The sequence below is a fragment of the Xyrauchen texanus genome, chromosome 9 (genome assembly GCF_025860055.1).
Source record: "Xyrauchen texanus isolate HMW12.3.18 chromosome 9, RBS_HiC_50CHRs, whole genome shotgun sequence".
NCBI classification, from domain to species: Eukaryota; Metazoa; Chordata; class Actinopteri; order Cypriniformes; family Catostomidae; genus Xyrauchen; species Xyrauchen texanus.
Window position 1 is genome coordinate 48,216,271 of NC_068284.1, and position 14,796 is coordinate 48,231,066.

General features: G+C 40.3%; 1 protein-coding gene across 1 annotated transcript; it reads left to right on the top strand.

Annotated features, from left to right (window-relative positions):
• The first annotated feature begins 7,674 nt into the window (after positions 1-7,674).
• LOC127649142 (ATP-sensitive inward rectifier potassium channel 10) lies at positions 7,675-14,028 on the top strand. The gene is given in 8 exon segments (XM_052134107.1): positions 7,675-8,016; positions 8,507-8,567; positions 8,570-8,695; positions 8,698-8,714; positions 11,439-11,570; positions 11,752-11,863; positions 11,866-11,928; positions 13,381-14,028. Coding segments are annotated over 8 exon segments (1,218 nt in total). The 3' UTR covers positions 13,746-14,028.
• The last annotated feature ends 768 nt before the right edge of the window (positions 14,029-14,796 follow it).

Here is a 14,796-nt window from a genome sequence, read left to right on the forward strand (position 1 = left end):
TGGGAGGGTTCTTAAAGAATCTGCATTTGTGTATGAGGTAATTGGCCAACAGCACAATATTGTTCACCAAAAACTCATGATCGTAATTCAAAGAAAAAAACAAATATTTTATAGTTTTAAAGTTAAAATTAAAGTCAGGTATTTCATATTTCAATCTTAACCAACCATAAAGGTCATCCCAGAATTTCTTTGAGAATTTGCATAAATAAAATAAATGTTCCAACGACTCTATATCTGCTTCACAAAAGGTGCACCATATTAAATCTGTGTCTGAGGAAATCATTACAAGGATAAATATCATTAATCATTTTAAACTGAACCTCTTTTACCTTTGGAAAAAGTGGAAAAGTGAGAAATCTTGTTCTAATTTGACCCACTTTGTCTTTCGGGAAATCAAATATAACAGGTCTCTTTTTAACTTTACAAGGGAAAGTCTCTATATTTACCAATGTTCTTAAAACTTTAATCTTACATCCCTCCTCTGTAAAATTAAGACCAGAAATTGTTAAACTTTTCAATCTCGGAATCACAGGTGAATAACACAATGCACCTTTAACCATCTGAACCAAACCACCAGGAACAGCTTTTAACAAAGTCATATCATTTCTGAGTGCAAATAAAATTATATCTTTCACAAAAATTGTCATAACTAAGGAAATTTCCTTCCCCATCCATAATGTGTACAATGGACCAGACACCTTTATCCATCCAGTCTTGAAAGAACACAGATTTCCTATTAATAAGGATACACTTATTATTCCACAAAGAACAACAATGTGGGGAAAAATTGTGTTTGTATATCAGTTTCCAATACAATAATACCTGACTATGAAAAGATGACAATTTACACTTTAGTTTTGATGGCTCAAAATCACACCTCAAAAGAAAGTCAATGCCCCCAAAAAATCAAAGATTTGTGAAGAAAATCTAGACCAAACCGAATGTTTATTCCTAAGGAAAGCTTGACGCCATCTCAATTTAAGAGTGCCATTCATAACATCGAAATCAATAATATTCAAACCTCCCTCACTGACTGGCTTCACTACATCTGATTTTCTTATGTAATGATGTTTGTTTTTCCAAAGAAATTGATACTGAATTTGATTAATATCCTTTATCCACCTGTCAGAGATAGCTAGAGAATATGCAGGATAAATCAGCCTAGAAAGTATCTCAGTTTTCTGTAATAAAATTCTGCCAAAAATGGAAATATCCCTTTGTAACCACACATTTAACATATTTTGACTTTTTGTTATATTGTCAGCCAAATACATTTTTTCTCTAGTTTTAGTGTCTTTAGTAATAACAATACCTAAATATTTTACCTCATTTTTTAATGGAATATTAAATAATTGAGATTCAGTCCGATTATGCACTGCCATCAACTCACACTTTTTTAAATTTAATGTCAAACCAGAAGCTTTGGAAAAATGTGACACCAAATGAATGGCAGCTGGGATCTGCTCTGCATCCCTAAGAAACAGAGTAGTATCGTCTACTAGTTGACTTATTAATATCTGACTCCCCAAAACATTCAACGGCTTAACCACTTTACTATTTTTCACATAAATTGCCAAAAGTTTAGCTATTAAAATAAACAAATACGGACATGTCGGATACAGGATAAGCGGTTGACGATGGATGGATGGATGGATGGATGGACTTGTCGGATCTCCTTGTCTAATACCTCTGTTTATGTTAAAACGCTTAGAAGTCCCACCTGGAAGTGATACTGAACTATTAATATCATTATACAACATCTCTATCAATTTAACAAATTTAGAACCAAATCCAAAAGATGTAAGTGCGTGTAGAATAAACCTATGTTCTACAGTATAGAAATCAAGAAACAAAATAAACCCATCATCCTTAATCAAATGTGCATACTCAATTAAATCCAAAACAAGTCTAATATTGTGTATTAACCTTCCTTTAATAAAACCAGATTGTGTTTCACTTATAACTTGACTCAACCTAAATTTTCGCCTGTTTGCAATAGCAGCTGTAAGAATTGTATAATCACCATTGAGTAGGGTAATCGGTCTCAGATTATCAATAACTCTTTTGTCTTTGCCTGACTTTGGGATGAGAATGATCAACCCCTGCTTCATAGTTGGAAGTAAAGAGTTAGCATCAAAACATTCCTTTAAAGCTTTAAACAACAAATCTTTTAGATCTTCCCAGAAAAATGTGTAAAAATTTGTAGTCGGACCATCCTGACCAGGAGATTTACCTAAAGGCATTTTTTTAATAGCGGAAACGATTTCATCCAATCTCAGGTCTACATCACAACTTTCTTTAAATTCAATATAACAGCTCCTCCAGTTTTTTCTCCTGCTTGTCAAATCTTCTGCCGAGGGAGTGAATTGCCTCAAGTATATCCGCATTAGAGATATCTTCCACCTGATCAGGCCGCACTTTCTTCATTATGTGAACGTTGCTGGGAGTAACAGGTAAATTCTCAGCAGCACATTCCTCCAAGACACGCTTCAGTATAATCATGATCATTTCTGTTACTGCTCACAGTCTTCTCTTCGGAGTTACTTGCTCTACTTGTCATCTTTAGATGATAAAAAATAATCTCTATTAAACCGTTTGGGAAAAGTCTAAAAATAAGAAATAAACTTTGAGACTCTGCTAGCGAAAAAACAATGCTGCTATCTAGTACGCCATCTTGGCGGCTCCGTGTCATGCAACTCAAAACTAAAAAATAGATGTCAATGAGCCAAAACTGAAAACTACATGCGAGTTGTGTACATGCATGTAATGAAAGAGGAATTAAAGAAATGTGCAAAGAAATGCTTAATGGGTGCAATCTACACATGGAAATGGAAAGCAGCTCTATTGAATGCACTGGTGCCCTAGGCCCAGCCCCAAAAAGTAAAACAAGAATGCTCAAGAAAAATGAATGAGGGTGTTTGGGATTTGAATGCACCGTCTGATCACGGTCCAGTGCGCACAGCGCCCCTGCTGCTTAAAGTGTCCCACTGCAGCATTCTCCTCCATCTCTCATTAAAGAAACATTTGGTCACACTGACAGTTCTTGTTCCCCTCACGGACTCTTTTTGTGTGTTGGTGTTCACAGGATGTTCTGTTCCAGCACTTCACAACACCACTGACATCTCCAAGTGATGAGGAAGTTTGGACTAACCCAGATTAAAGACAAACACTGAATGAGACCGTATAAGAAAGTTCCAGAAACACCAGAGCTTCTCTTCTCACACCAGCACTAGAGCGATAATGCATCACTGAAATATTGCCCAAAGACTGGCCATATGATGCTAACATTGCATGCTAATGTTGTTGCATATTAATAAGTTAGAGAAGGCATGTCTGTGCCCTCTTTCATTATTTATATTCAATCGGAGTTCAAATGTACTGAATGTTTGTTTCCTTGTCTATGCATACTTAAAACATGGAATCGGCTTTTATTAATTAATTACCAAATGCATTAATTTAGCAGTGTAGAAAAAACATTAGACTAGTAAATAGTGTATATACTATATTTAGCACACAATAGGAAAATATTAAGGTTATTTTACTGATAAACTGGCCTTAAATTGAAGTTTAATTAATTATATAATAATATATTTTTTAATGGATGTACAGCAACACATGAACAGAATTAAAGCTGATGAAATGCATCATAGCAACTTTTATACCCGTCCAAATATTAATTACAGAACATATTGTTGTATGTTTCATAATGGAAACCACATGTCTAGCGGTTATTATTATTTAATTATTTATTTAATTTAGGTTAAACTAGTAATTGCACAGAATATAAATTGTGTTTCTTTTAGAAGGATTCAATAGCCATCTAAAGAACAAAGAGGGATAAAGTGAGAGAGAGACACAGAGAGAGAGAGAGAGAGAGAGAGAGAGAGAGATTGAAGTTTATAAAAGCATGTGATTTGTTGCTCAGAGTTGCAGTTTCGGCTCAACTTCAGTTTCGGTGAATTGATCTTCAGTTCAGCTGATATTTGTTTAATTGCAGCTGGAAATCAACATGTGGCTGAGACCAGCAAACTTCATCAGATGTGCGCATAACCATCAATATTAATTCATCACGACAGCCGAAAACCAGAGAGGCGAACCAACCTGCAGGTTCACAACCCCTTCATGACAAGGTAAGATAATAAATTACACATGCATTACAATGCACTAAGCGTGTAGATAGTAATTGCATGAGATCTAACAGAGCTTTATATCAAATAGCATGCAGCTATTATTAGCGAGCTTACAGCGATGAGAGTTTGTGGGACGTCTGAGCAGGTGCAGCACACATCATGCAACCTGTGCATGTGTTTAATCTTATAACACAGACTTATGTAACATCTTTCATTTTAATCAATTTACATTGCAAAAAAAAGTTGATTAAAATAATAATAAAAAGAGACATTTGTACGTTTGTTTGACCAAAGTTAATCCAAGAATATCCAATAAATGCAATAACATTACATTAAAAAATAAATATATATAATTTAAGCCTATTTTTAAGAGTTTTAAGGTTTCAATTTCATAAGTTTAGGTCAAATTGTATGTTCAAACTTCCACTAAAATAAATGAATACAAGTTAATTTAAATTTGGTCAAAAATGACTCAATTCAGTTTGATGGAAATGTGTTGTAAATTGAAATGCATACAGTTTATCTTGAATATATATATATATATTTTTCAGGTTATGTAAAGATAGTAATGCCTGTTAAAATTCACAGCACTTGTTTACATTTACATGTTTGTTATCAAATTGTATTAACAAAGAAAGAAAAAAAGAAAGAAGTTTGAGTTTTGCAGAGTGGGGATTATTATCCACTTCGGAATACTAATGAGCTGCTATTGTGTCACATCCGACTGCACACACACACACACACACACACACACACACACACACACACACACACACACACACACACACACACACACACACACACTCACACTCACACTCACACAAACACTCACACACACACTCACACACACAAAGATATGTTTGTCCCTGTGGTCTGTGCATCAAACAATGCATTTCTTTGTACCCGAGAGACGAGTTGAGAGAGAGACAGGTACAGAGAAAGACAGACAGGAACTTCGGAAGTGCTGATATCGTGATCAGGTGGCACTTGAGAGGTTGGCATGTATAACTGCAATACCACAAATGAATAAAACACCTGTTTCAGCAAAAGCAGACAGATGACACAGGAGGTGAAAGCAGAACTCTGTTAATGCATGTGAATGGATAGCAGGGGTTCCTCAAATTACATAACTCTAATTAATGTGATTATATAAGTGTTCAGAGAGAGACTCGGATATGCCCACATGATGCCCACATTAACATACTTTGAGTCTGTTAGTTTCTGTGCATATATGCATGCACTATACTTGTATATATGGTCCTGTAGCTCAATTGGAAGTGTGTTGTGCAAGGTTGTGTGTTCTATTATCATGCAACACTCATAATAATTAAATGTATCATTTGAATGCAGCCTAAATTGCCAAATGCATGTATGCTTCCATAAGAATATAACAAACTTTCAGTGCCAATAGCAGAACATCTGAATAGGCACATGACTATGACAGGGAGAGACATTGCCAAATGGACCGACTGAGAACTGTTCACATCCTCTCATTTTGTGCTTCTCTTGCGCCGTTGTCATTGTTGGTTAAAGTCTCTCTCGTGTAATATAATCCAGTTTGCCCTCTTGATTAACCAGATAAACTGTTTGAACAAGCCCATCTCCCATGTGGACAGTCTTAAAGACACAAAGAAAATGTACTGTCAAAACAAGTTAAAAGCTAAGTGAGTTAATGTAATGGTAATCTAATGTAAAAGCGTCTAAATTACTTTTTTTGTAACACCATGGTCAGATTTGACTGAAAGCATAATGTGGCATTCAGGGGTGGACTGGGAAGAGAAATCGGCCCAGGATTTTATATAGAAACTGGCAAAGTTGTAGGGGGTGGTAGTGGGGGTAGTCTCTTTTCTGCATATCGCTGCCCCATTAGGAATATAGCGGCTCGCTTTGTGGTCAGTTCTGTGTAACGGTGGCTCATTTCGCGGCGGTCCACCGCCCATCAAGTTCTCCGATAGCCAGTCCATCCCTGACTGGCCCCAAATTGCATCGGCCCACCAGGAAAAGGCCGACAACGGTGGTGCAACAGAGAGAGCGTTACTGGACAGCTGCCAGTAATGCTCTCTCTCTGTCGCACTAACTGTCCGTAGTCGACCTTTATCCCTCTCGGAGGCTTGATTAGCCTGATTTTACACACCCGGCCCTGCCCTCTGCCCTGTCACATATACATTATATCCAAATGCATATCTTGTGAAACAATATTGAATTACTACACAGTGGGTGGCTGCGTAGATCACTGCCGCCACCTACTGGCTATTATTGTCATAACATGATTTAACTGCCATCTAACACCAGATGGCAGCACTCTACCCACAATGCATGCCACATTGTCATATTTTCTTCATGTTTCAGTCTATAGAAGTGTAGTTTTTTACTGTTTTGAAGTTAAATAAATGCGCTTATTTGCATATGCAAACAAATAGTGAAATTGAGAAATGTATATATAAATATTATCTAACAAATCTAAAATCAGCAGGAAACCGATGGAGAGTGTGCTCCGGGTAGGGAAGGAGGTATTGCCCCAAGTGAAGGAGTTCAAGTACCTGGGGTCTTGTTCACGAGTGAGGGACAATGGAGCGGGAGGTTGGCGGAGAATCGGGGCAGCAGGGGCGGTATTGCACTCGGCTCTATCGCACCGATGTCACCAAAAGAGAGCTGAGCCGGAAGGCAAAGCTCTCGATCTACTGGTCAATTTCTGTTCCTACCCTCACCTATGGTCATGAAGGCTGGGTCATGACCGAAAGTATTAGGTCACGAGTACAAGCGGCGAAATGGGCTTCCTCAGAAGGGTGGTGGGCTTCTCCCTTAGAGATAGGGTGAGGAGCTCAGTCATCCGTGAGGAGCTCAGAGTAGAGGCAGCTGCTCCTTTGCTGGTGAAAGGAGTCAGTTGAGGTGGTTTGGGCATCTGGTAAGGATGCCCCGAGCGCCTCCCTAGGGAGGTGTTTCAGGCACGTCCAGCTGGGAGGAGGCCTCGGGGAAGACCCAGGATTAGGTGGAGAGATTAGATCTCCACACTGGCCTGGGAACGCCTCGGGTCCCCCAGTCAGAGCTGGTTAATGTGGCTAGGGATAGGAAGTTTGGGGCCCCCTGCTGGAGCAGCTGCCCCTTGACCCGACTTTGGATAAGCGGTTGAAGATGGATGGATGGAAACATAAAATCCCCCAAAGAAGTGCACATTTTTTTTGGTTTTACTACAGGGAATATAAATGTTACATAATACATTTACAAAAATAAATAAAACTGTCTTGTTAGCGGTCAAAAATGTCCTTGAACAGTAAAGTAAAAAATTGGAGGGTTAAAGACGTTAAGTCTTGCATCTTTGTCTATTTGTCTGATTTTCAAATACTTTTTGCTTCAAATCAAAGTTTGTAATGTTATGATTCACCTATTATTACATTAAAAAACTTCTGAAACCCCAGTAACCAACCAGGACACTATTGCAAAGATACCCAACGATGGTCTGGATTCCCCTGACAATATCAGAGTATTGCGACGGTGACTTGCATGTGCAACCACAACTCACATTTTCCTGTGTTTATCTTTCCAGATGACTTCGTCCACACCCCCTTCCTCTCATAACTCCGCCCCCCAGAAAATCTGCCACTCCCAGACACAGACAGATGTTCTGAAGCCGTTGCTGGGAGGGGCGGGGCATGGGAGCCAGGCGGTATAGCGTCGGAGGAGGTGTTATCTAAAGATGGGCGAGCAACATACGCATCGAAAGCACGTCAGGAGCGTGGAGCTCTGTACCTCGCGCGACCCATGGACCACCTTTGTGGATATGCAGTGGAGGTACAAACTGGTGCTCTTCAGTGCCACATTTGTGGGCACCTGGTTCACCTTCGGCATGTTGTGGTATCTGCTGGCATTAGTGCACGGGATCTGCTCGGTAAGTGACAGAAATTGAAAATCGACCCTATTTTTATCCCCTTTCTCGCCAATATGGAATGTCCAATTCCCACTACTTAGTAGGTCCTCGTGGTGGCTGTTACTCGCCTCAATCCAGGTGGTGGAGGGCCGAGTCTCCAGTTGCCTCCGCGTCAGAGACCGTCAATCCGCGCATCTTATCACGTGACTCGTTGTGCATGACACCGCGGAGACTCACAGCATGTGGAGGCTCATGCTACTCTCACGATCCACACACAACTCACCACAGCTCCATTGAGAGAACCACTAATCACCACCACGAGGAGGTTACCCCATGTGACTCTACCCTCCCTAGCAACCGGGCCAATTTGGTTGCTAAGGAGACCCGGCTGGAGTCACTCAGCAAGCCCTGGATTCGAACTCCACGACTCCAGCGGTGATAGTCAGCGTCAATACTACTTTAGTTACTCCCCAACACTGAATATGTGTGTTTGTGTGTCTTCGATCTAGAGTTCGATCCTCCAGCAAACCACAGTGTGTGTGTGATGCAGATGCAAACACTTACCGGGCGCTTCTCTTCTGGCTGGAGACACAGACAACCATCGGCTATGGCTTCCGCTGCATCACTGAAGACTGTCCGTCTGCCATCGTCCTGCTCATCGTACAGCTCCTCATCACCACTGCCATGGAGATCTTCATCACCGAACCTTTCTCGCCAAGGTGCAACTGTTGACATCTGCAGTGACACAAACCACAACCAAAGAAACGTTCAAATGTTTAAAATGGCATATCGGATGAAACTACATTTACATTTATTCATTTGGCAGACGCTTTAAAGTGCCATATTACAAAGTTTCACTATCATCATAATAGTATACAAAACAGATTTAAGTGCAACAAGAAATGTGAATAATAATTTTTTTTTTTTTGTTACGGTTAAGTGCTTTTGGAAAAGATGTGTTTTTAGCCGTTTTTTGAAGATAGAGCAAGCAAGCAAGCAAGCAAGCAACTTTATTTATATAGCACATTTTTAAACAACAGACGCTGCCCCAAAGTGCTTTATAGAATAATAACATGAAAGTCATACAACAAAAAACAGACATACATTATTCAAAAGCTAAAAGAAAATAAATACGCTTTTAAATAAGACTTAAAAGTTGTAATCGATGGAGCTGATCTCACATGGAATGGGAGACTATTCCAAAGTTTGGGACCTACCACGGAAAAAGCACGATCTCCTTTTGATTTTAAATTACAAAGAGGTACCTTTAAAAGTCGTTGATCGGAGGACCTGAGAACTCTAAAAGGAGAGTAAGGAACTATAAGATCTCTGATGTACTGCGGGCAAGGCCTGACAATGCCTTGTAAACAAACAAGAGAATTTTAAAATCAATCCTAAATTTGACCGGAAGCCAATGTAGGGATTGCAGTACCGAGTAATATGTTCTCTCTTTCGACACCCCGTTAAAAGCCTTGCCGCTGCATTCTGCACTAACTGTAGGCGGACAAGCAGAGTCTGGGGAGACCGATAGCTTAGATGTAATAAAAGAATGAACTACAATTTCTAAATCCTCACTAGATAAAAAATGCTTTACTTTAGCAATTGATCTCAGGTTAAAAAGCTTCCTTTGACAACAGCACCAATCTGTTTCTTAAAGTTAAGTGATGAGTCCATGATTACCCCTAAACTCTTTACATGATTCTCAGTCTTTAGGGATAAAGACTAGAGAGTGAGTTAGCTTCCGGATTGAGTTGGGAAGGTCATTCCACCACCGTGGTATGATGAAATTGAAAGTCCGGAAAGTGTTTTGGTGCCTCTTTGTTTTGGTACGACAAGGCGACGCTCCTTAGCCGACCGCGAGGCTTCTGGTGGGAACGTAGCTCTGCATAAATGTTTTAAGGTATGCTGGAGCAGACCCAGTGACTGTTTTATATGCCAGCATCAGGGCCTTGAATTTAAAACGGCATGAACCGGCAGCCAGTGGAGAGAGACAAAGAGTGGTGTAACATGTGCTCTCTTAGGTTCATTAAAGACCAGATGTGCTGCTGCATTCTGGATCATTTGGAGAGGTGTAATAGCACATGCAGGAAGGCCTGCAATGAGAGCGCTACAGTAGTCCAGTCTAGTTATGACAAGGCTGACTGAACGAGCAGTTGTGTGGCATGTACAGAGAGGAAGGGTCTTATCTTCCTGATATTGTAGAGTGTAAATCTACAAGATCTTGCAGTTTTTGAAATGTGGTCAGTGAAATTTAGCTCATCATCAATGGTTACCCCTAGATTTCTGACCGCTTTGGAAGGCGTAAACTGTAGTTGGACCCAGCTGCACGGGTGATGTTGTGTTCAACAGCAGGGTTGGCTGGAAAGACAAGGAGTTCGGTCTTGGCAGGGTTGAGTTGCAGGTGGTGTTCCTTCATCCAGGCTGAGATGTCTGCCAGACAGGCAGCGATCTCGAGCGGTCACTGTGGTGTCGATTGGGCTGGAAAGACAAGTAGAGTAGCGTGTCATCAGCGTAGCAGTGGTAAGAGAAACCATGTGACTGGATGATGGGTCCCAGTGATGTTGTGTATATGGAGAAGAGAAGTGGCCCAAGCACTGATCCCTGAGGTACCCCAGTGAGTAACTGGTAAGTAACACACAGCAGGGCAGTCTCAGTGGAGTGTCCACTTTTGAAGCCTGACTGATTCTCATCCAGCAGCTTGTTCTGTGAGAGATAGGCGGAGATCTGATTGAAAACTGCCCTTTCAAGTGTTTTTGCCATGAATGGGAAGAGAAACTAGAGACTCTAATCTTCAGACTCAAACATATTAATGAGGTGTCTCACCAGATGCAGTTTTGTTGGCGTTTCTCCCAAAGACAAACTCCGCTGTGATCAGCGCCATGTTGTTTGGTCACATGACTCGGTGCCTTGATAGTTTAACCCTTTACTGACAGCACAGAGTCTCCTGAACTGAGATCAGTCGGTTTGAATGAAACTAAATTATGCATATCCTATAGCGAAGCTAAATGCAACGCCCACACATGTGGACGTGGGGTAGCACGAGGTTAAAAAAGCACAAATGTGTGTTCCAGTGAGACACTTCCAATGGAAGTCAATGGGGTTTAATCTGTAAACATTAAAATACTCACCGTTTCAAAAGTATAGACACAAGACAAAAACAATATATGTGTTAACATGATTTTACTGTCATAAAATCACTTACTAACCACATCTGTGTGGAGGCAATATAACAACTTTGTTGCCATGACTGACTGTAAAACGATGATTTAAACAACTTTACAGCTCAAATAAAATTAATGAAAGTGCTTTTATAAAATTTTTCACATTTCTCACTTTAAACCCTCCATAAATTGGCCTTGAGTTTTGCTTTTTAAAGAAACGGACAAATGAGTCGAAATTATTTTTGTATATATTGTTTTCCTCCGTCTGTCTCTCTCTCTCAGGTCGCTCGGCCTAAGAAGCCTGGCGAGACGGTTCGGTTCAGTCAACATGCTGTGATATCCAATCACGACGGCCAACCGTGTCTCATGATACGAGTCGCCAACATGCGCAAGAGTCTGCTGCTGGGCTGCCAGGTAACCCGGAGAGAGAATTATTAACAATACTGTAAATAAATCAGGAATTACTGACACAGAAGAGGAAGTGACTGTTTTTTCAGGTCATAAAGTTGTCAAAAAATGTACAGATTAAATCTCTACCAAATCGACAGTTACTTTGTGGAAAAGATCAATATGAAGATGATAATGTGATTCTCAGGTGACTGGGAAACTTTTACAGCCGTGTGTTCCTAAGGAGGGAGAAACAGTGCGCTTGGATCAGAAGAACGTGTCCTTCAGTGTGGACACGGAGAGTGAAAGCCCCTTCCTCATCCTCCCCTCACCTTCTACCACATCATCGATGACGACAGTCCACTGAGAGTCTGGGCAGCCAGAGGTGTGTGTGTGTGTGTACTTGTGAGATTGTGTGTGTGTATATGTGTGAGTGAGTGTGTGCTTGTGTGTGCAGAGTGTGTGTGTGTGTGTGTGTGAGTGAGTATGAGAGTGTGTGAGTATGAGTATGTGTGTGTGTGTGTGTGTGTATGTGTGTGAGTGAGTGTGTATGAGAGTGTGTGAGTACGAGTATGTGTGTGTGTTTGTGTGTGAGTGTGTGTGCGAGTGTGCGTGCAAGTATGTGTGTGTGTGTATGTGTGTGTTTATGAGTGTGTTTGTGTGTGTTTATGAGCGTCTTTGTGTGTCTGTGAGTGAGTGTTTGTGTGATTGTGTGTATTTGTGTGAGTGTGTGTAAGTGTGTGTGAGTGTAAGTGTGTGTTTGTGTGTGTGATTGCGTTTGTGTGTGTGGATTGCGTTTGTGTGTGTGTGTAGGTGTGTTTGTGAGTGTGTGTGTGTGTAGGTGTGTTTGTGAGTGTGTGTGTAGGTGTGTTTGTGAGTGTTTGTGTGATTAGCGATGTGAGTGTGTGTGAGTGTTTGGGAGTGTGTGTGTTTGTGTGAGTGTGTGTAAGTGTGTGTGAGATTGCATTTGTGAGTGTGTGTGTGTGTGTGTGTTGTGTGTGTTTGTGGGTTTGTGTGTGTTTGTGTGTGAGTGTAAGTGTGTGTGATTGCATATGTGAGTGTGTGTGTGTGTGTGTTTGTGTGTGAGTGTGTAGGTGTTTTTGTGTGTGTGTGAGTGTTTGTCAGTTCAAAATGAAAGTTGATGTTTTCACTAGTTTATTTAATTTGTCTATTAACAATATACCCACCAAGGAGGGTCGAGTGTTTGCTATCACTGTAAAGAAAAATGTGCATTTTTAGTAATATAAATTATTATAAATTCTAAGACTCTCAGCTTAAAACTGCTTAATAATCACAAAGCCAAAAAAATAAATGTTTTCTTATCTTTTGATTTGACATTATTTACCTCTGGCTGTAAAAAAGGTGGCTAAAAAAAAGCCATGTCATTTTTCCATGTCGACTGTATCTGAGACTAATGTTGTGTTGATACGAGAAAGCAATCAAAAGTTCTAACATTACAAATATAATTGATCATAGTGTCCAAAAACATCTCCAAACAAATAAAAGATAATAATTGTACATAAGAACTAATTACACATGCAAACACAACAATGACTAAAGGTTTGCATAGCATGCACACATGATTTTAGTCATGAGATTTCACAGAATGAGTTTCATTCTGTGTCATTTGAGTCATCATTGAGTCTGTGTCACTGTAAAAGTATCAATAAAGTCCCTTTTCCACATTTTCTGAAGTCGTTTAATAGCTTTATGTAAACAACAGGAAATGAAGGTCGTTAGGATGCAAAAACCTCTCTAAGTATTCATTAAGGTCACCGCTTGTGTTCACTTTAAAGTGTAGTAGTGATGAGTGACTATATTGTATAAACTCTTTCAGGTGCAGGATGGATGGATTCAGATCTGGCTGATTTTGAGTTGTTGGTGATGATGAGTTCTACAATAGAGCCCACCTCAGCCACCTGTCAGGTGCGCACCTCTTACCTGCCCGAAGAGATACTGTGGGGTTACGAAGTTCCGCCCATCATATCTCTCTCTTCTACGGGTAAATACGTTGGCAGAACTGGCGTATTTTGACAAAGTAGTGAAAGTCAAGACCCCGCCCTTTTTAAACAGTCCCCGCCCACCAGTCCTAAGGGTAACCATGGCGACGTGGGTGGAATGGACCCAGAGGAGATGCGACTGGACAACAACTCCAGAGAAGGAGACGAGAGGAACAGCCGTCCAGTTAGTGTGCTGAATTAGTAGTGTGTGACGGACATTCACAGACTGAAATTGATATTTGTTAATAAACAACATTAATTCTCAACTGGTTTTGTTTGACGTTAGACATCATATGTTGCCCAATTACCACAATGTATTAATATTACTATAAACTACATGGACCAAACAATATTTACTTTTATTTAAAATATTAATTGGACCATTTTTTAAATGGGTATTTCATATTAACCCTTATTTTGTGTTCCAATCTTTTCACATGGACTACTTTTGTTTTTACTCAATACAATTGAAATAAAATACTTTGACTTTGTTCACATATGGTGTCTGAAAACACACAATATACACACACACACTTCAACACCCAACACACACACTCACACATACACACACCCAACACACACAAAACACAAAACACACGTCATTACACACACACAAACACAAAACAAACACACTTACGCACACACACTCACACATACACAAACACACATTCACAACACAAACACACGTGCGCACACAACACACTCACACACAATACAAACACACGTGCGCGCACACACACACACAAACACACTCACTCACGCACACACACTCACACATACAAAAACACATGCGCACACACACACAAACACACTCACACACACACACAACACAAACACAAGTGCGCACACACACTCACATACATGACACAAACATACACTCACAAACACACTCACACACACACACACACACACACGTGCGCACACAACACACTCATACACACAAACAAAACACACACACATACACTCACAAACACTCTCACACACACTAAAACACAGACAAACACACACACTCACACAAACACACTCACGCACACTCACACATACACAAACACGCGCGCACACGCACACACAGAAACACACACACACACACACTCACACATACACAAACACGTGCATACGCACACACACACACACAAATACACACAGACACACACACACAATGTGTCGAGCGCCCTCTTGTGCATCATCTTTCCATGTTCACTCTTTGAGGAATATTTCCAGATCTTCCCATCATATTATGTCGTGTTTGGGCT